The following is a 20,726-nucleotide window of genomic DNA, read 5'->3' as shown; positions in this document are numbered from 1 at the left end:
GGAGTTTGCATTTTGTTGAAAATTAAACTATTTCATTTTTGATTCGAAATTTATCTATATTAGTTGAAAACTCGACTACTCGGTATTAAAAATAGCGAAAGCCATCAAAGCACTTACTTTGAATTTTTTCAAGAGACAATAATGTTATGTTTGTAAAATTCAGCATCTGCGTGAGAAAAACTGACCAGGAATTAAAATATTAAATTTTTCTCTTCAAACTGCATGACTTCCTCTTTTACTTTATTTTATAAATGAATTATAAAGTTTTATTAATAATTTGTATAAAAAAAGCTATTTTTCATTTATTACATTTATATTTTCGTAGAACTCAGGCCCGAACAGATCTTGGTGACACTATTACTGACATCTAGAGTTCTGAGCTGGTTATATTTCTTTGAGAACGGTAACGAGAATGAGAATATTACGGAGAATATAACCGAGCAATAAATTCTCTGAGAATTTATGAGAATCTCAGAATTTATTTTAATTAATAGTAAAATTACATTTTTTTGTTAACTTTTTGGTTGGAAATTTAACTCTTTTTTTGAAAGTTTGTCTTTTTTATTTTAAAGTTTACCTGCTTTAGCAGAGATTAAATCTTTTTTTGATAAAAATGCAACTATTTTTGGCTATAAAGTGCTCTATTGCACTATTTCGTAGAAAATTTACTTTTTGTTGAAAATTTATATTTTAATGTTATGAAGTGAATTGAAATTGATATTTTTTGGATAAAAAATGCAACTAATTGGTAGAGAATTGAACTATTTTGTTCAAATTCATCCTTTTTGGTGGAAAAAATTCGTCATTTTAGATTGAAAATTCAATTGTTTTCATAGAAACTTATTTTTTTGCAACAAAAACTCAATGTTTGATGTTACTGAGTTACCTAGAATCTTTTTTGGACAAAAACTCATCTTTTTTTGTAACAAAAAATTCTTCTGCTTTAAGATAAGTTATATAAATTTTTTTAGAAAAATGCAACTATTTGCTAGAGAATTCAACAATTTTGTTAAAAAGTCACATTTTTTGGTTAAAAATTCGTCTTTTTGGATTGAAAATTCACTTTTTTTTTCGTAGAAAATTATTTTTTGTTAAACAATGCAGTTTGATCGTGAAAACTCGACCAAAATCTTTTTCGACAGAAAATTCAACTTCTTTTTTGAAAATTTATCTTTTTGATTTAAAACTTCATCTGTTATAGAAGAAATTTCACTGTTTCTATGAAAATGCAACTTTTTGGTTAAAAATCATTCTTCTTTGCCTGACAATTCAAATAATTTGTATAAATCATTTGGTTGAATCGCTTTGTTAAGAAATCACTTTTTTGTTAAAGATTTATATTTTAAGTTGAAAAGTTATCTCGCTGGTTAAAAGTTTAATTATCTTGTTGAAAAATAATCTTTTTTAATTAAAAATTCAACTACTTCGGTCAAAGTAAAACTACATTGTGAAATTTTTTTTATTGAAGGCTTATGTCTGGTTGAAAATTTAAATGTTTAGTTGAAAATACTTTTTTTTTTTTTTTAATTCATTTTTTAACACAAAATGTAGCTTTTACATTTTTTTCAGATTGACGTTTTTTTAGTTAAAAATTCGCGTTTTTTGTTATAACAAAATAATTTTTTAGTTTGAAGTTTCCTTTTTTGCGTAAAAATGCATTAGTTTCGTGGGAAATTAATTTTTTGTTGAAGTCATATTTTTTGTTTGGAAATTGATTTTTTGTAAAGAAAATTTGTCTTCGGGTTTGAAGGTTCAATAATTTAGATAAACTTTTATTTATTTGTTGGAAATTCATCTTTTTGGTTTTATAATTCTTTTCTTTTGTTGCATAAATTTAATTTTTTTTTATTAAAATATAAACTATGACACTTTTTCCTTGGAAATTTGTCTTTTTAGGTTGAATATTCAACTATTATGTTAAAAATTCAATTATTTTTTTAAAAATTCCAGTATTTTGTTAGAGAGTTATCTTTTAAAGTAGAAAAATTTTTCTTTTTCAATAAATACATTTGAGAATTTTAAATTTGTGTATGAAACACTGTTTTATTCCACTTATAAAATATTCTATGTTAAAAATATCAGAAGACTAAAATCCTGGTATTTGAATATTGATGATTTGAAATAGAAAAACAGTCAAAGAAGAATCAGAGAAATTAGAAAATGTCACACGTCTAAGTTTTCCGGAAGTGGGGTCTTCTTATTATATTTCGTAGTATTTATTAAATAATGTGAGGCGTTGCATATTTTAAATTCTTGAATGTCTGAGCTAGAAAATAATTTATATTCAACCGTTGATATAACCTGAACAATAAAAATATTGTTAAAAATCATAAATTCTTTTAAATTCTCCTAAATTCTGTCATATTCTCGGTTATATAACCTGAACTTAAATTCTCGAGAATTTAAGAACTCTACTGCCATCCTAGCTCTCAATTAGTCAAAAAAGTCCAACAAAAAAATATCAATATCGGCAACTATTATACAGTTTTCATTGTTTGTAAAGTTTCTCTCCAATCAATCAAAAATTAGTAAACTTGTTAGAAAAGCATTCCTCATTTTTCCAATTGAAATATTTTACTTTCGATTTCTTGGTCAAAAAAGACTCTACCCCGATACGTTTAAAGCTTCTAGGGGTCATGGAAGGGTTAAATTTTGATAAATACTGACATAAAATTTGAAGACGAACAGAGATCGATATATTTATAAAAAAAAAACAGATTTACCTTAGAACTAATTTCGAAATTTGTCACAGAAAAACGAACAAATCACAATGACGCACTCTCCCTCTCTTCTCATTATTTTCTTTTTACTCAATTGAAGCGTTAAAAATTAACAATTTCAGTTCATATAACTCTTAAAGACACTACTTAATTTTCTTTCTTATTAATAGTAATATTAGTATAATCTACCTAGGGTCTTTGACATTAGTTCTACTTTATTCATATATCATACGCGTATGTATATATTTATATGTATATGATTTTATGTATATAACTACATAACTGTACAGTGGAACTCGATCGCGTTCCCAACATATGCAGACGGTTGTTCTGCTCCTTTCTTTAAGTTAATATTTTTTTTTTAATTTTACTGAAACTGGTCAGAACACCAGCTGATAATTTTTTACCAGTTTTACTCTACACATGCTCAAATTAATCCTGGCAGAGAGAGACATAAAAAGTTGTATTTCCATTCGTGAATAGGTAAAACTTAAAAATTATTTATTCTATAGTCTTTAACTCATAAATATGCGAGATTGAAAGCCATAGAAACCTGAAGCTTCTCAATGGATCAAAGGCTAAATTATAATCGCCCGGGCCTCTAAAATTCATTCCTATTGCTGAGGACGTTTATCATAAATTAACGATTAATGATTGGCAGTTTCCAATTGGACGTTTTGCTGTCCTCAAATTTGTGAAGAAAAAGGTTTAAGTAAGCTGTGCACGAATTCCGGAGAGTCGAGGATCGATTTGGGAGGAAAAAAACCCTAAAAGTAGGATTATAAGGAGATCAATCCCCACATGTGAGAATTCCTATCTTTATTCTCTTTCTTAACGTTCTGAGCGTGGATTTGAAGAAGGCGATTCTTTGAAACCGTGATGCGTTGGTTTATCGCTTTTTAATGATAATAACAAGAAAAATTAGTTTTAACATATTCAATGTAGATAGATTCGAGACGCGTGAGAGAAAATTCTTTAACGAGGTTTTGTTCGAAAACAGAGTTAGAAATGGATATCCGATGTTCCTGTTGCTTCTCCGTATCACTTGATTTCTCTGTTTGCTTCACTTCCGTGTCGGTTCGGCTTTCCGGGTTTATCACAGCTGCGGAGGCCTTCAAAGATTCTCCGGATTCAATCCAAGTAGTCCCACCATTCTTTCTCGTATCCTTCGTGCACATGCTCGAGAAGCACTTTCCTCCGACTGTCGCAATATCTGAAAAGATGTAAGCTTTTTTGAGTAAACTTAATCAGACTGGCCGTTTTAATGAAAGAAAAATAACTCCCTGTCATTTCCAGATTTTTTTACCCGGTTAGGAAACATTTTTCACGGTCAATGAATTTTAAAAAATCGATTTCTAAAGACAAATTTTTTTTTCAGTTGCAGTAATAAAAACTGAGCTGCAAATTCAAGCACTCAAAGTGGAACACTTGAATTTTTCACTTTTAAAACTGAACTTTAAAAGATTTTGAATTCAAAAAATTTGTATTCAAATGCTAAAAAATGTACACGTACAAAATGAAAACTATTAACACTTTGCAAATGAACATTTTTTAATAAAATGCAGTTAAACTGCTCAATTAAAATTTTTAAGCTTTTATAAATTATAGAGTTCAAACATTCAAATTTAGTCGATTTCAGATTTAGATCAATGCATTTCAAAATTTTCTAAATAATATCATTTTAAGAAATTTAAAGTAGAAACATTGAAAATGAAACGATTACATTTTTTTACAAACTGAACACTTCTTAAATTAAAATTTTGTCTTCTTTTAAATAGTTTTAAAATCCTTCAAATGGTATTCAAATTATGAAACATTTACATGTTGTTTGACATTTTTTCAAATTAAAAATTTTTTTTTTTCAGAACTTCCAAACATCTTTAAAAATTATTCAAATTTTTCCTACACATTTTTTTTAAATTCTCTTTAAATTCATTTTTCGAACCAAAAAATCATTAAAAATTTTTCTCGGAAATTATATTTATTCTTCTGAAGCCTTTCTAAATTCTTAAAAAGTCTCTCAATTTTATGTTTGAAATCTGTCACAATCTATATTTGGTCTCAAAACGACCGTGGAATATTTGCATCGAAATTGAGTACAAATGGCCGGATTTTGTAAGTACACGTAAACATATCGTTTGAAGTATTTTAAATCATTTCAAATTTTTAATTAACAATTTTTTCAAAAATTCTAAATATTTCTTCACCTTACTCGAATTTTTTCTAAGAATAATAGTTGTTAAATGGTTATTTATATATACAAATTCAACCGTTTGGCTTACAAATTAATTTTTTTTCATAGAACAATTAAAATTATTACGTTTAAAGTTTAATTTTTTCGTTTAGTTTTGAATATTTCATTTATAATTACTGATTTTAAATAAAGAGTCAGATATTTCTAAACATTTAGTAATTGTTCTTTTTCTCAACTAAAAAATATGCACATTCTCAATGGGCGCTGCGCGCCAAGTTTGAGCGCGCCTCCGGCGCGCGGGCACTCTCTCGCGCTCGTTTTCGTACGTTTAATACGTACACTTTAAGTAAATTTTTTCGAATATTGTAAATACAATAACTTAAATCGAAAACTGTGATTTAAACTTCTGAGGAATTACAGCCATAAATTTTAACTGAATTTTTCTCGATTTAATTTTAAAGAAGGTTCTCAAAGCATCTACGGCTTTGACAATTATATTCTCATTACGAAACTCGCGCTTCGTGCTCGATAATTCGTGTCCACTTGAAAAATTTCATCAAGATAGTTTTTAAATCTTGTTAAAATCTACTAAAAATGATGTTTTAAACTTATGGATCTCTTAAAAAATCAAAATTGCATATTTTTTTGAATATGATCCAACTTTTGGAACTTTTGTCTAATTAAAAAATTTAATGATAATAATTTAGAAAAACATATATTTTACATCTAGTAGAAATTCAGATTGATACTTCTGAACCTATTAAGAAAAAAATTTTTTCCTTTTTTAGAAAATTTTCAAAATGTTGAAAAGCATATAACTTTTTGAACTTTTATCGAATTTAAAAATGTCATTAGGATAATTTGCAATTGTTATTGACGCGAATCAGAGAATTTGACAACAATTTCTAAAACTCATAAAAAAATTTTATTCAAATTTTGAAAAAGCTCAAATTTTTTGAATTTTTGTCTGATCGAAAAACGTAACTGGCATAGTTTTTTTAATCTTTTAGAAAAATATTTATTTTTTATTTGTTTGAACATTTTCAAATTTTTCAGAAGTATAGAACTTTTCTAATATTCATCAAAATAAAAATTTTTATTTGAATAATTTGGAAGTCTCCTACCCACCTATAAGAAACTTTGGTAAAAAATAACAAAATTTAAAACAAATGTTTTTCAAATTTTGAAAATGCTATAAATTTTTAAATTTTGGTTGGAAGTATCTGCTTAACAAACTTAGCCTTCATTTTGGGAACCTTAAGAAGTGTATCAAAGGCTAACTTGATTGGACAAATCCTCCAAATGTTAGCATGGCTACAACATTCAGGTAACCATACATACAGACATTACATACAGACAGACAGACAGACATACAGACTGACAGACACCAATAAAATTGTATGGTTTTCGGATTTTATGAGTGCGGAAACGTAAAGATCCGTCAAAAACCAGAGACCGGAAATCTGGACGATTACATTACACTCTCATGCATGAGAATGTAAAAATTTCAAATTGAATGGTTTAAAAATAGAATATTTTAGACTGAAATAATATTTGAAATTTAATAAAGGCCTTTAATTATGAATATATTACTTTGCAGTTATTTAAATCTGAAAATTGCTTATGAAGTTTCAATCGGGCGATAAAATTTGTTTAACTATCAAGACTTAGCAATTGAAAAAGTTTAATTTTCACCGTTAAAATCTGGAAATTCTAAAATTGTGAAATGATTCCGAATCGACTTGTACGATCAATTATTATTTATATTTTAAATCTTAAAGTACAATATAATTTTAAAAATCATTAATTAAGTTATAGTCAAAGTTGATCAACTAAAAATATTTTTTTTATAAAAAATCTTCGATTTTAAACGCTTCTTAATTTTAATTGTTAAATCTTTCAAACTGCACTTAAAAGATCTTTAAATTAAAATGTACATTTGAAAATTTTTGATCTAAAATGGAAAATATTTGTAATGAAATATTTCCGAATTACACATCCTAAATTGAAAGATATCATAATTAAGAAAGGTCACAATTGAACTAATTATTTTAAAAACAGTTGAAATGAAAGTTTGGCATCTTTTTCCACCAAAAACTTATAAAATTGCCGGTGAAAAAATAAATTCACTTTCATTTCTCTTTTTTATCAGTATCATTATGGCCGATTTATATCGACTACTTGTCATTGAGAATATGAAAAAAAACTCGAAACATCGGCACGTACTCAACTGAGTAATTCATTAAGCCAAAAATATTAAGAAGTTACTAAAGACATCACTAGCGGCAACTGGTGTCAATTTTTACTTATTCGTCAGGTTTTAAATTTTTCTAAAAATTTGATTATTATTATTTTAATGTTGATAGGAGAGAGCCGGTTAGTACCGGCCACTTAAGCTTTTTTTATTACTAAACTAGCTGGTATCGATGTAAATAGTAATACAAAACTGTCAACTTTAGAGTTAGTGCTTCAACTAATAACCTACTAATCCGATCACAGTATGTCATTACTTAATAAGTCTAGATTTTAAGTAAAACGTTTTAAGTCCTAGGACTGTAATTCGTGTTTACGACCAAATGAATCAGTTGTTGGTATTGGGAATGGTTAAACTACGATACGTCGCCTGGTGACAAAAATTCGAACTAGAAAGAATAGGCACGATTTTAAAGATGCATTTTAATTTGTGCATTAAAGTGTTTTAACAATTTTTTTGTGGAGTTTAAAGTATTTATTTGATAATAAAAATAAGTCTTTATCGAAAACAAAGTGTTTTAGATGGAATTTAGCTATTATACAGTGAAAACCCACACTTTGTGACTGAAATATTTTTCTAAAAAAAATAAACTATTATTGTTCTCTTAGTTGTGATTTTCAAAAGATTATAAACTTAAATACTAAATTTGAACAAATTATTATTTTCGAAAACAACCCCTGCCTCCTCAAAATTACAAAAAAAAACTTACACACCCTGCCAAAATTTGAGATTATCCGAATTTCATGCAATTTTTGGCCTTCACAAAACACTCACAAATTATTTCAAACAATCATCCTGAATCCCTACAAAAATATGGAAAAAATAGCTAAAACAAAAGTATATATATATGTATGTATATGTATATATGCATATATATTTTTTTTTATGTATAGATATATTATACTATTCTTCTTTTAAAAATACTCTCAGCTATGCCCGCAATCCCACTGTAATAATAAAAAAATCGAATAAAAAACACAGCTGATGTATATAACCAAATCCAGCTCGGCTGCTTTTAGCCAAAAACCAAAATGAAAAAAGCAAAAAAAAAATAGCCAAAAAAAAACAATTAAGAATAAGTCAAACAAACACTTTCCTAAAAAAGTTGTTCATATCCTCATCTCCAAGGTAAAATTAAATTAAACCAAATACAACTTTCAAATCATCTAGTTAATAAATCTATCTCCACAGTAATATTCCATATCAGGTATGAAATTCTCTTATCTCATAGGAACCTAGTCTCACCGCTCATCCATTAAAACGGTAAAAATAACTTGAAATTAAAAATAATCACAACAGGCACATTTCCAGGTCCATTAGGCTAGCACCTCCACAATCGAATTTTGGGATTTTTCATAGACTTTTTTTGGTTTTTTTTTTGTGTCAATTAAAATTTTTGGACTCCTTTACTTTTATCAAAAACTCAATTTTCTTGTGGAGGTACCAGCTTACATTAACCCAGCATCTCCACTTCTTAAAATCACTAATTAATAAAAATTCAATTACACCCGAATTTCGGACTTTTTTGGGCTTTTGAAATCCGCAAAAAAATTTCCCCAAACCAGCTGTAACACGTAGATATGAAATTGTCAAAAAATAACTTTTTTTGAATTTTACAGCTTTAATAGAGACTCTGATTTTTGGGCTCGTAGAAAATAACCACTACGGTTTTTGGGCTCTAGCCCTTAACGTAAAAAATCAACCCCTCTCTGCCACGTAGATACAAATTTGTCAAAAAATAACTTCTTTTAGAATTTTAATTTGTCAACAGAGTCAAATTAAAAAATAAACAGCATAATGAAAAATTTTAATTTTACATTCTCATCTTAATGAGAAGGTATTAGTTTTATGTAACATTTCACTTTGTCGGTTTTTCTCAAATCTCCACGTTTTGAGGCCCCCTGAGTCAGAAAAAATCATTTTTACGAAGGTTTCTGTCTGTCTTTACTATATACTCTGTAGGCACGATAACTTTCGAAACATTGATCAAATTAAAATTCTGCTTTGGCAGGTTTTTTTAAGGCCTGAGAAGAATGAAAAAGTTGGCAAACCGGCTATTTTGAATGAAAATTCAAAAAGTGAGCGAAATAAAAAAATTGTTGACCATTCCTTTCAAGATTAAAAAATCTATGTACAGTTTTTTCTAATACTCGGAAATTCGAACAATTTATTCCTATGACTTTTTTCGATAAAAATAAAATTATCAGAATTTTCAAAATCCAAAAAAACAAACTAAAATTTACATTTGAAGCCAAAAAACGCATGCTATGAAAAAAAGTCAGACGAAAAAACGTGCATTTTTGAAAGCTCTAAAAGATTATCATAAAAACATTTTCAATTTTGTCGTAAACTAGAAAATTCAAATTTAGATCGTAGAAAAAATTATCAAAAAAAAAAAAAAAACAAAACAAAACAAATTCCATTTTGCGGTTAACCTATGCAAGATACGAAAAAAAATGAAAATGGATTGTGGATATATCTATCCAAGTTTCATACGATTGGCGCAGTTTTATTGTTTAAAAATTCTAATTTTTGTAATTAAATGTCAACAGCAAGTCCAAAAAATGGTAATTGTTACTTATTAGGTTACAGTAACACATACGAACATTGTAATTTAGGACACTATTGAAATATGAATAACCAGTAATGAATGAAAAAAATACACTGCATTATCGGGTACAGTAATCTACGCGGTAGAGAGGGATTGATTATTGACGTTAAGGGTTGGAGCCCAAAAATCGTAGTGGGTATTTTCTAGGAGCCCAAAAATCAGAGACTCTATTAAAGCTGTAAAATTAAAAAAAAAAGTGATTTTTTGACAATTTCATATCTACGTGTTACAAAGGGGTTCATTTTTTACTGTAAGGGTTGGAGCCCAAAAATCCAAGTGGTTGTTTTCTGGGAGCCCAAAAAAGCCCAAAAATTTCCCGTGATTAAATAACTAGAAATTTTTAATTTTTTAAGGGAGTTGCTTTTGGAAGTTTAGGGTTGGTTTGGGGAAATTTTTTTTACGGATTTCAAGAGCCCAAAAAAAGCCCAAAATCAGATAAGAGAGTTTCATAGCTGATATGGAATATTACTGTGGAGATAGATTTATTAACTAAATGATTTGAAAGTTGTTTTGGGTAGTTATTTTTAATTTAAGTTTGTTTTAGCGGTTTTAGCTGATGGAGATTGAGCTTGGTTCGTTAAATGTGATAGGGGTAAATTTTGAATGTTGTTTAATTTTACCTTGGAGATGAGGATATGAACAACTTTTTTGGGAAAGTGTTTGTATCACTTATTCTTAATTGTTTTTTTGTGGTCTAATTTTTTTTGCTTTTTTGATTTTGGTTTTTTTGGCTGAAGGCAGCCAAACAGGATTTGGTTACATGCATCAGTATAATATATTTTATTTTGAATTTTTTCGGCAGTGTGTTGTTAACCAAGAAAAATTATTGTCTTTTGATATATGTATGTGTGCAAAAATTCTGGCGCTGTTGATTTTCTTAATTTGCTATAGTGGAAGTGTTAGCGGACAGCTCCTCCAAACGAAAAGTCCGTTATTTGGAGAAAAATAAGAGATCCCAAAAATCAGTATTAGTGCCCAAGAAGAACCCAAAAAAGCCAAAAATTCTGATATGCTTACATTTAGCTTATGTGCATATTTAAAAGGGTGGTTTTCAGAAGAAAGGGGTTGTTTTTTTCAAATTTAATTTTTGCATTTTTGAAGAGCCCAAAAAAAGTCCAAAATTCTGACGCAGTTGGTTTTTTCAATTTTTCAAGTTTTCTGTACTGGACGTGCTAGCGGTCAGCACCTCCACCTAAAAGCCCGGTTTTTTGAGAAAAATAAGACAGCCCAAAAATCGTCATGGGTGCTTAAGAAAAGCCCAAAATTCTGATATGCTTACATTTAGTTTAGGGGCATATTTAATTTTAAGGGTAGTTTACAGAAGAAAGGAGTTTTTTCAAATTTAATTTTTGCATTTTTGAAGACCCCAAAAAAAGCCCAAAATTCTGGTGCTGTTGATTTTTTCAAATTTTCTGTACTGGAGGTGATAGTGGCTAGCACCTCCACCTAAAAGTCCGGTTTTTTGAGAAAAATAAGAGAGCCCAAAAATCGTCATTGGCGCCCAAGAAGAGACCAAAATTCTGATATGCTTACATTTAGTTTAGGGGCATATTTAATTTTAAGGTTAGTTTTTAGAAGAAAGGGGTTGATTTTTGCAAATTTAATGTTTGCATTTTTGAAAAGCTCAAAAAAGCCCAAAATTCTGCGCCGTTCTTGCGCCAAAGTTGGAATAAGATCAAGGAGCAGTTCCATGAATTAATCTCTTAAAATTTCTCTTCATAAAGAAACTTTTTTTTACCAAAGAAGGAGAATTTTCAACCAAACAACAAAAAATTTAACAGTGTAGTTTAACTTTAACCGAATTAGTAGAATTTTCAATTCAAAAAGATTAATTTTCAACAAAATAGTTCAACTTTCAAACAAAGAGATGAACCTTCTATTAAAAAGATAAATCTTTAAAAAAAAAATTATTTCTCAACAAAATATTTCAAACAAAATATCTGAATACTCAATCAAAGAAGAATATTTAATAAAAAAGTTGCATTTTCATAAAAAAATGAAATTCCTACTAAACAGATGAATTTTTAAATCAAAAAGATAAATTTTCAAAGAAATAGTTGAGTTTGCTTTTCAAAAAGATTTCAGTTGACTATTCATGATCAAAATATAAAATTTTTAATAAAATTAAGTTTCTTGAAAAAAATTGGTATTTTTCTATCCAAAACGACGAATTTTCCACCAAAAGGGATGAATTTTTAACAAAACTGTTGAATTCTCTATCAAATAGTTACACTTTTATTAAAAAAGGATGCAATTTCTCATAAAACATATGAATTTTAATTTAAAATACCATTTTTTTTTAATAATTGAATTTTCATCTAAAAAAGATTCCATATGACTTCAAGAAATATTTGTTTATAATCTTTGTGCTGTTTAGAAAGCTTTGAAATCTAGTGTACATTTTTACATTCTCATAATTTATGATTGAGAAAGTATTAAAATTGTCCAAAATTTGACATCACAGTTTTTCAACGGATCTCTACGTTTTGAGACCCCTGAATTCGAAAATCAAGTTTTTACGATGGCGTATGTCTGTCTGTCTGTCCGTCCGTACGTACATAAACCCGATAACTCTTGAAAAACAGAATGGATCAAATCGATTTGTGCCACACGTTTTTAGGCCAAACAATTGATCCTAATGACTTTATTTGATAGAAAAAAAATTGTCAGAGTTATAGCATTTTCAAAATTTTTTAAATCAATCAAAAATTTGAAACCTCTTCAAGATTATCATAACAACTTTGTGGAATTTCTTGGAAAACCGAAAATTCAAATTTTGACTGCACAGAAAATAATAAAAAATTCCATTTTGGGGTCCAAACTGCAGGAGGATACAAAAAAAAAGATGAATTAACAAAAATTTGGATCCCCAAAAAAATCTACAAAATTATTAATAATCACTTTTTGATAGGACGCTTACTTTTTGTTTTATTCGTAAAATAAAAAAAAAATAAAATAAAAAATGACAAAAGTTACGAAAGAAAAAGATTTAACAAAAATTGTTTATCCAAGAAAGAGCTAGAAATTTAATAATAGATGTAATGCTTTCACGGTGATTCATTTTCATAAAAGGAGATAAAGTAAAACTCTGAGACTGGGTCGGTTTTGGGACTGATGGAGGTGGGGAATTACCCGGATAGAGTGCCGTTTCGCATAAAACGCTTTTGTTTGTTCACCCCTCAGCGACCGTCGCTCACCCAGCGCAGCGCCTTTACTTGTACTTGCGGCGCGGCGTCAATTCTCGGAATGGCTATAGAAGGGGGCCCTATCTCGAGGGCTCACTGTATTTCGGGTTCCAATCGTGTATAAAAGTAAGAATTTTGCCGACGATTCGTGAACATTGCAGTTCACTTCTTTAGGGCTAACTGCAATGTTCACGAAACGTCGACAAAATTCGTAGTTTTGTACACGATTAGCTAAAAAAAATATATATAATAATTTATTACATTCTCATCATTTCTGATTGAGAGAGTGTTAGAATTGAACGAAATTGGACAGCACAAAATTAAAATTTTGAAAACAAACCAAGAAAAATAAAAAAAAAAGTCTCAGAGAGAAATTAGAGCCTTTGAAAAATCCTACAATATGTTTTTTAACCATTTTCCAATTAGACACGTAATTCTATTTTTATTTATCGTAAGTAATATGCAGAAAATCGGAAATTCCAAAATTGCGCCAAAAGACGCGAGATACGTAAAAAGTCTAAAAGAAAATATGTAGAATATTTTTCTTTATCCATACAAAACAATATGAAAACAAAAATCCTATTCTTAGCATAAAAACGCAAGATAGATAAAAATATCTGAAAAACGGTTTGTGGTTTTTTTTATTTATTTTAAGGTGGTTCAGAAAATATACATTTACAAATGTCTGTTAAAAATCGAGCGCGCAGCGCGATTGTCACCATGAGAATGTGTACCTCAAAAAGCCTACAGAGATTTGAGAAACTGAATCTTTAACTATACTTAATTAAGAAGAAAATTCAGAATATGAAGACGCACATAAATACTGCGATCTGAAACAGATCTTTTGATAAAGTTTCATTCAAGCATTAAGAATGCAGAGAACGAACATCCGAGCGCGGAGCGCGAGATTAAATAGATGCGTGCCCTAAATATTTAATATTCTTGAAATATTTTGAAATCCTTAAAAATTCTTTAAAATCTTTATGAAATCTTTTCAAATCTTTTGTATTCATTTAAAATCATTGAAATCTTTGTGAAAACTTATGAAATCTTCCAACATTTTTACAATTGTTTAAAATTTTTTAAAGTTTTTGGAAATATTTAAAATCGGGTGTGCACGCCTTTTTTAAATCGATGGCATCCATGAAATGCTCTGTGCAATGTTAAAGATTTTAAAAATATTTTGCAATTTTTGAAATATTTTGAAATCTTTATAGATGAAATTTTGTATTTTATTTTTGACTTTAGATTGAAATTTAGAGATTTTGAAGGGGAAAAAAACTTAATTAAGGGCATGTGACACAGCTAAATACCTATATTACCGACCACAGTTTTTCAGTTCACTGAATGTTTTTTTGAACCTATGAACTTTTTTTGTAAATAAAATATCGAGCTGAAACTTTGGGAAATATATTAGAGTACAATAAAGTACGTTTAGGTACTGTATTTTGGTCGAAACTTCACTGAAAATTATTTCATCTTTTTTCTGAACCTCAACATTTTTTGAACGTTTGAACTTTTTTTATACATAAAATATCGGTCTCAAACTTTGAGAAATGCAAGAGCCGAAAGAAAACTACGTTTAAGTACAAAGCTTAATGATAAAAGATGTAAAAAAATATATTTCAACAATCAATTCCAACGGTAACGTTGTACACGAAAATACGAAACCTGGCGGCCACTAGGCGAGGCTCTAGAGGATTCGTATTTTCGTGTACAACGTTACCGGCTGATGCCGTTGGAATTGATTGTTGAAATATATTTTTTTACATCTTTTATTGCTAAGCTTTGTACTTAAACGTAGTTTTCTTTCGGCTCTTGCATTCCTCAAAGTTTGAGACCGATATTTTATGTATAAAAAAAGTTCGAACGTTCAAAAAATGTTGAGGTTCAGAAAAAAGATGAAATAATTTTCAGTGAAGTTCCTACCAAAATGCAGTACCTAAACGTACTTTATTGTACTCTAATACATTTCCCAAAGTTTCAGCTCGATATTTTATTTACAAAAAAAGTTCATAGGTTCAAAAAAACATTCAGTGAACTGAAAAACTGTGGTCGGTAATATAGGTATTTAACTGTGTCACATGCCCTTAACATCGAAATTTTCAACTAATAATTTTGATCATTTGTTAGTTGAACACCACAACAAAATTATATTCTATATTAGCTGAGAAGAAATTAAAAACTTACAGAATGATTCTCCATATTAAAGTCTGTTTTTTTTTCAATTTATAGACTAGTCAGTACAGTCTACAAAAAGTGCCTTAAAATCTCTTTATTTATTCTGTAATAAACATTCATCTTGATAAATAAAAAACTTTTCAGTTTCAAGATTTTTTCTAAACGAGATTTTTCTTCCATAATAGACTAAAATATTTAAATTACACAGGCCTGCAAATTTATGGAAATTTTTTTAAAAAGATGTGGTAGTGATTTTCAATGTAATTATTTGGGCTGAAACGAAATTCGACCTTAGAATTTGCATAGCGCTTCAAGTTTTTGAGATAAACGGGGTGACGAGCGACATAAATTACCATTTTTTCCACTTTTACTACGTTTATCTCAAATCTGCACTTTCTAGGCAAATTCTGAGGTCAAATTCGGTTTCAGCGCACAAAATTACATAAAACCACTACATCTTAAAATAAAAAATTTTGCACAAAAATTCGTTTGTATCATATGGCTGTGCACTCACATAAGTTTAAAAATTAAAATTGCCATATCTTTTGAAAGAAATAAATCCAATCATGATGATCGAGAGTGCATTTTAAAGGTGAAGAGTAGTACTTTCGACAACTTTAGTGTCAGGGAAAAAAGCTTCCAACATGTAAAAAAAATGGTAACGCACTGTCTTCTAGCGGTATATTATGCGCTTTAATTTCTGCTCTAAACGGAGAATCCCCCCCCCCCCCCAACCAACATTGGGGGTTAATAATCGTTCTAAAAATAATCTCAAAAATAACTGACAAAAAACATGTCATGTCTCCATGACAACCTATTATAAAAATGAGTCAAATATTAAACTTTTTGCATTTTTTAATAATTCCCTCGAAAATTAAAAAAGCTTGGCTGCATAAATTGTAAAATAAAATGTCACTTTTTTATTAGTAGTAATAAAATTTTAAAGATTTAAAGAATTAAAAATTTGACTTTTTCAAAAAGGGCATAAAAAATATACATTGAACGATTTAGGAACATTGAATTAGAAAAAAGGAGATGAATTTCATTATTTCTAGGCTGAAGCGTTAACAATTAAATATTTTTATTTTTAATTGACGAATTACGAAATTGATTTCTAATTAAAATTTCGAAAATAAGACAATTTCAAAAGGTTAAAAATAAAATATTTTAGTACTCCAATTTCGGAAATTGAAAATTGAAACTTGAATTAGAATATTTTTAAATTCTAACCGATTAAGTTTGAACAATTTAATATTGAAAACTAAATTATTGAATCTTTCAAAGTCAAAGATTTGGATTAATCTAGAATTTAAAATTGTTACTATATAACAAAATTATAACTTAACATTAAAGCTAATTACGCCAATTTTTCTCAGATTAAAAAATTAATTTAATTATTTTTAAAAAACTTTCAAAATAAATAGTATTTTTAAATGGGGAACATTAAAGTGAAAAAATGTCTACTCTGGAACATTGAAAATTAAGCGAATGTGAACTTCATTTAGAATTGAACAAAAATTTTAATTACAAGAAATTATGATATTAAGACTTCTGTATACTCAAACCCATTAAAATTTCAATTATTTAAAGTAAATTTAAATTGCTTAACAATTTATCATTCTTAAATCGCTAATTATACTTTCCAAAATTTAACCAATTCAATGCCCATCGTAAAATTAAAACCTATGAATGGGAAAAATTAAAAATGCAGCGTTTAACATGTAAATTCTGAACTCCACAATTATAACTCTTTAAAGTTACCGAAATTATTAATTTACTTATGTATCAATTTCAGATAGCTTAATTTTTATCTATTTTTTTAATTTTAACTTCATTCTTAATTTCAAATCTTCCACTAGAAATAATTTTTCATTCTTGAAACTTTCCAATCAAATATTTTTCAAATTGAAATTATTTATTTATTTAAACCTCCAAATTGGACAATTTCAAAATATTAAATTGAAAATTAAGATAAAGAATACAAAACAGGATTTCTGAAATATTAAACTTTTTTAGAATTGCCCGTTCCATATTTCAGAACCTTGAAAGTTTAATTATTCTAAACACTTTGAAAATTATATGCTTTCTCCCGAATGGATAGCCACCCTAGTATTGCGATTTTTTAATAGAATAATTACGTTAATCACAAGGAAAATTTACCTATATTTGTCCTGAACTTTCTGTTTAATGTCAGCAAGATTCTCGCTGGTAATTTCTCGTTCCAAATATTCAGATAAGCACTCCGTCGCACCTTCAAGATCCTTCTGATTATCCTCGAAAATCACAGACTGATTGTTTTTTCGCAAGTAATACGCAAAGACGTATGTGTACATCAATGTTTGTCGGCAGAGACAGAGAATGTCCACAGCTTTTTTCAGGAACTGAACCTACATTCAAAAGCATTAGAAATTACATGTTGAAGACTAAACTTTTGAGAACTACGTCCAATTTTATAAAACACTAAAAGTAGATAAGTAATATTAACACTATTATAAAATAAATATTACTAGCAAACTTAAAATAAAGTAAGCAAAGAAAAAAAGTTATTCAACCTAAAACAGTGTTGCCAGATGACTGATGCTCTTTCCCGCTAGATTTGTTCTTATTTTTCACTAAAAAGAGGACCCCCCCCCCCAGATTTTATTTCATTTGCTACTACAAAAAAATTTTCCCTAAATTTAAAAATGTTTTTTGACAGTAATATTAAGTTACGTACACAAGTCACTCCGATTTATTATAATTAAGAACACAATTTTCGTGTTATGCAGAGATATTCTTATTTAATTAAATAGCTTTTGAAAATTGAATTTAATGTCCAAATACACGGATGGTGACAAATAATCAAGTTTTGAGGCTTTTAGAGTGAAAATTTATCAAGCTTTTTTTGTGATTAACGGGAATAATGGGATATAAGTGTGTTGTTTTTATATCTGACAAAAAGCTGTTTTGAGAGCTAATTTTGAATGAAGGTATGTAATTTGTGCAAAGCATTTTGGTTGTGAGGATATTCTTAGGGAGCATCCGATACTTGAAAAGGATTGATCTGTTATTGGAAAGGTAAATATTTTTACCTGAGTTATTTTTCACCTTTTTCAATTAATATTCACGAAACAAATTTATTGCAGTTGTTGTAACGAGATTTTAAAACAGTTTATTCACTCTGAAAATAATTTACAAGAAATGCAGTACTATAAGAAAAATTTAAAATCTTAAGGAAAAAATAAGTAAAATATGCAATTAAAAAACATTTTTAACGTAAATTACTGGTAACACGAATTTTCAATAATATTAATAAAATTATTCATTTAAGGTGTTATCAAACAAATTTGAAAGTCTTTTTTAATTCGTTCCGACTGTCATTGAAGAATTCAATCTTTTTTGTTCATTTTGAAAATAATAAAAAAAATAAGTGTTATACTATAAATGTTTTAAAACTTTAAGCGAGAGATAAGAAGTAAAATATGCAATTAAACTTTTATTTAAACGGACATTCTTGTTAACATGGATTTTCAATAATATTAATAAAATAATGTATTAAAGTTGTAATCAAAAATTTGAAAACAATTCACATTCATTACAATTATTTGTATAGATCGCAATCTATACTTTGAAAATAATTAATTTAAAGGAGAGGTAACGAGTAAAATATAAATTAAACTCTTTTTTTAAAACGCAAATTATTTTGAACATGAATTTTCAATAATATTAACAAAGAATTGATTAAAGTTGTTATCAAAAAATTTTAAACAGTTTAAATTCATTGCAATTGTTTTTGAAGGTATGGTTTACAAATACACATTTTATTCCACGACATTATTAATATTTATTAATTCTCTAGATCCTATTCTTTAATATATAATACGTTTTGTACAACTAAATATTTTTCAACATAATTAATTCTTATTAATGCCTTATAACGAAAGAAAGAAAAATCATTTTCTAGATTTAAAAAGAAATATAAATGTTTATAGTTTAGTTCAGTTAAGCGTTAGTTTCAACTTTCAATGATCATTATAAATGCCAATAAAAAGAAAATTCAATATAAATTGTATATTTTCACAGTTTATAATATTTACTGATGTCAATGTTGAAAATTTAATGTTCGTTTTGTAGAATTATTATTGGTACGCTGTCAAAAGTGTATTCGTATTTAAGCAACAAAATAATCTTTTCTTCACTTTTGATTGGAAATTATCAATTTATTGGATAAATAATATGCTTCTTGCGGAAAAACGTCGAAATACAAGTTTTCTCAATGATACTATTTCTAACTAAAAGCGTTCACAATTGTACACGTTCAGATTTAATAACACATAAAAATTGTACAATTTTAGTAGAAAAGATTTTAAATTGTATCATTTCTAATTTAAAACTTATAAAATGAGACAATTTTATTTTAAACACAGTTCTCAAAATGTTAAAATGGAAATATTTTTCGAATACAATTTTGAAAATTCGATCATTTAAAATTCAAAGGAATTCAAACTGTATTATTTCTAATTAAAAGCGATCCAAATTGGAAAATTTCAGATTACAATTTTTTTATGGATCATTTTATTAGAAAGGAGATATAATTGTATGCTTTCTATTTCAAAGCGTTTACAATTTAACAATCTTTTTTTAAATAGAAGAATCTGGAGTTTAAATAATTTAAGATTAAAATTTCGAAAATAGGACAAGTTAGAAACTTTAAAAATGAAATATTTTCCGATTAGAATTTTTTAAACTTACAAAAAATTTGTTCTGAAGATTATCCATTTAGTTTTAACTTTTTTTATTTGGTTAATAATTTAATAACATTCTTAAAAAGACATCCATTTTGGTGGCAAATTGTTTACAAACCTTACTTTGGTATTAAAAAAGAACTGAAATCTTCTATGGATGAAAATTTAACTATTTTTCTAAATGTTTTTTTGTTTAATTCATCTGTTTTAGGATAAATTTCATCTTTCTTGAATAAAAATCTAACTTTTCGGTTGAAAATTCAACTTTTTTTAAAAAAATTTGTCATTTTGATTTTAAAATTCACCTGCTTTAGCAGAAATTACATCTTTTTTCGATGAAATAGCAACTGTTTGGTTGAAAATTCAAGAATTTTGTTAACAAGTCATAATTTTGTGTTGAAAATTCTATTGTTTAAATATAATGTGTAGGTGTTAAAAAAAGAACTGAAATATTTTCTGGATAAAAATACAATTGTTTTTCAACATTTGTTTTTGTTTAAAATTTATATTTTGGTGTTGAAAAATGAACTGAAGTCTTCTCTGGATGAAAGTTCTACTTATGAAAAATATGTTTTTTTTTTTATTATAAATTCATCTGTTTTAGTATCAAATTTAAACTTTTTGAATAAAAATGCAACTATGTGGTAGATAATTAAACTAATTTTAAAAATTAAAAATTTGTAGTTGCAGTCAACTGAAATCTTTTTTTAATGAAAACTCAATTTTTTTTTAATTATAAATTCTGCTGCTTTTAAAGAGATATTTCATATTTTTTGATAAAAATGGAACTATTTGGTAGAGAATTCAAAAGTGCTGTTAAAAAGTCACCCTTTTGGATGAAAATTCGTCTTTTTGGA

The 20,726-nt window shown here is 27.5% G+C and overlaps 1 protein-coding gene across 4 annotated transcripts in view; it reads right to left on the bottom strand.

Annotated features, from left to right (window-relative positions):
- Window positions 1–2,673: 2,673 nt before the first annotated feature.
- LOC117183158 (E3 ubiquitin-protein ligase ARIH1) overlaps window positions 2,674–20,726 on the bottom strand; it is a 56,600-nt gene continuing 38,547 nt past the window's right edge. For all 4 annotated transcript variants that reach the window (XM_033376383.1, XM_033351154.1, XM_033351145.1 and 1 more), the window contains 2 exons: window positions 17,306–17,532; window positions 2,674–3,933 (listed from right to left, as the gene is read on the bottom strand). In XM_033376383.1, the coding sequence (XP_033232274.1) occupies window positions 3,852–3,933; window positions 17,306–17,532 (309 nt within the window). In that variant the 3' untranslated portion in view covers window positions 2,674–3,851. The remainder of the gene's footprint in view (window positions 3,934–17,305; window positions 17,533–20,726) is intronic.

Source organism: Belonocnema kinseyi, chromosome 1, assembly GCF_010883055.1.
Source record: "Belonocnema kinseyi isolate 2016_QV_RU_SX_M_011 chromosome 1, B_treatae_v1, whole genome shotgun sequence".
In the NCBI taxonomy this organism is placed as follows: Eukaryota; Metazoa; Arthropoda; class Insecta; order Hymenoptera; family Cynipidae; genus Belonocnema; species Belonocnema kinseyi.
This window is presented reverse-complemented; position numbering and strand designations above follow the sequence as displayed.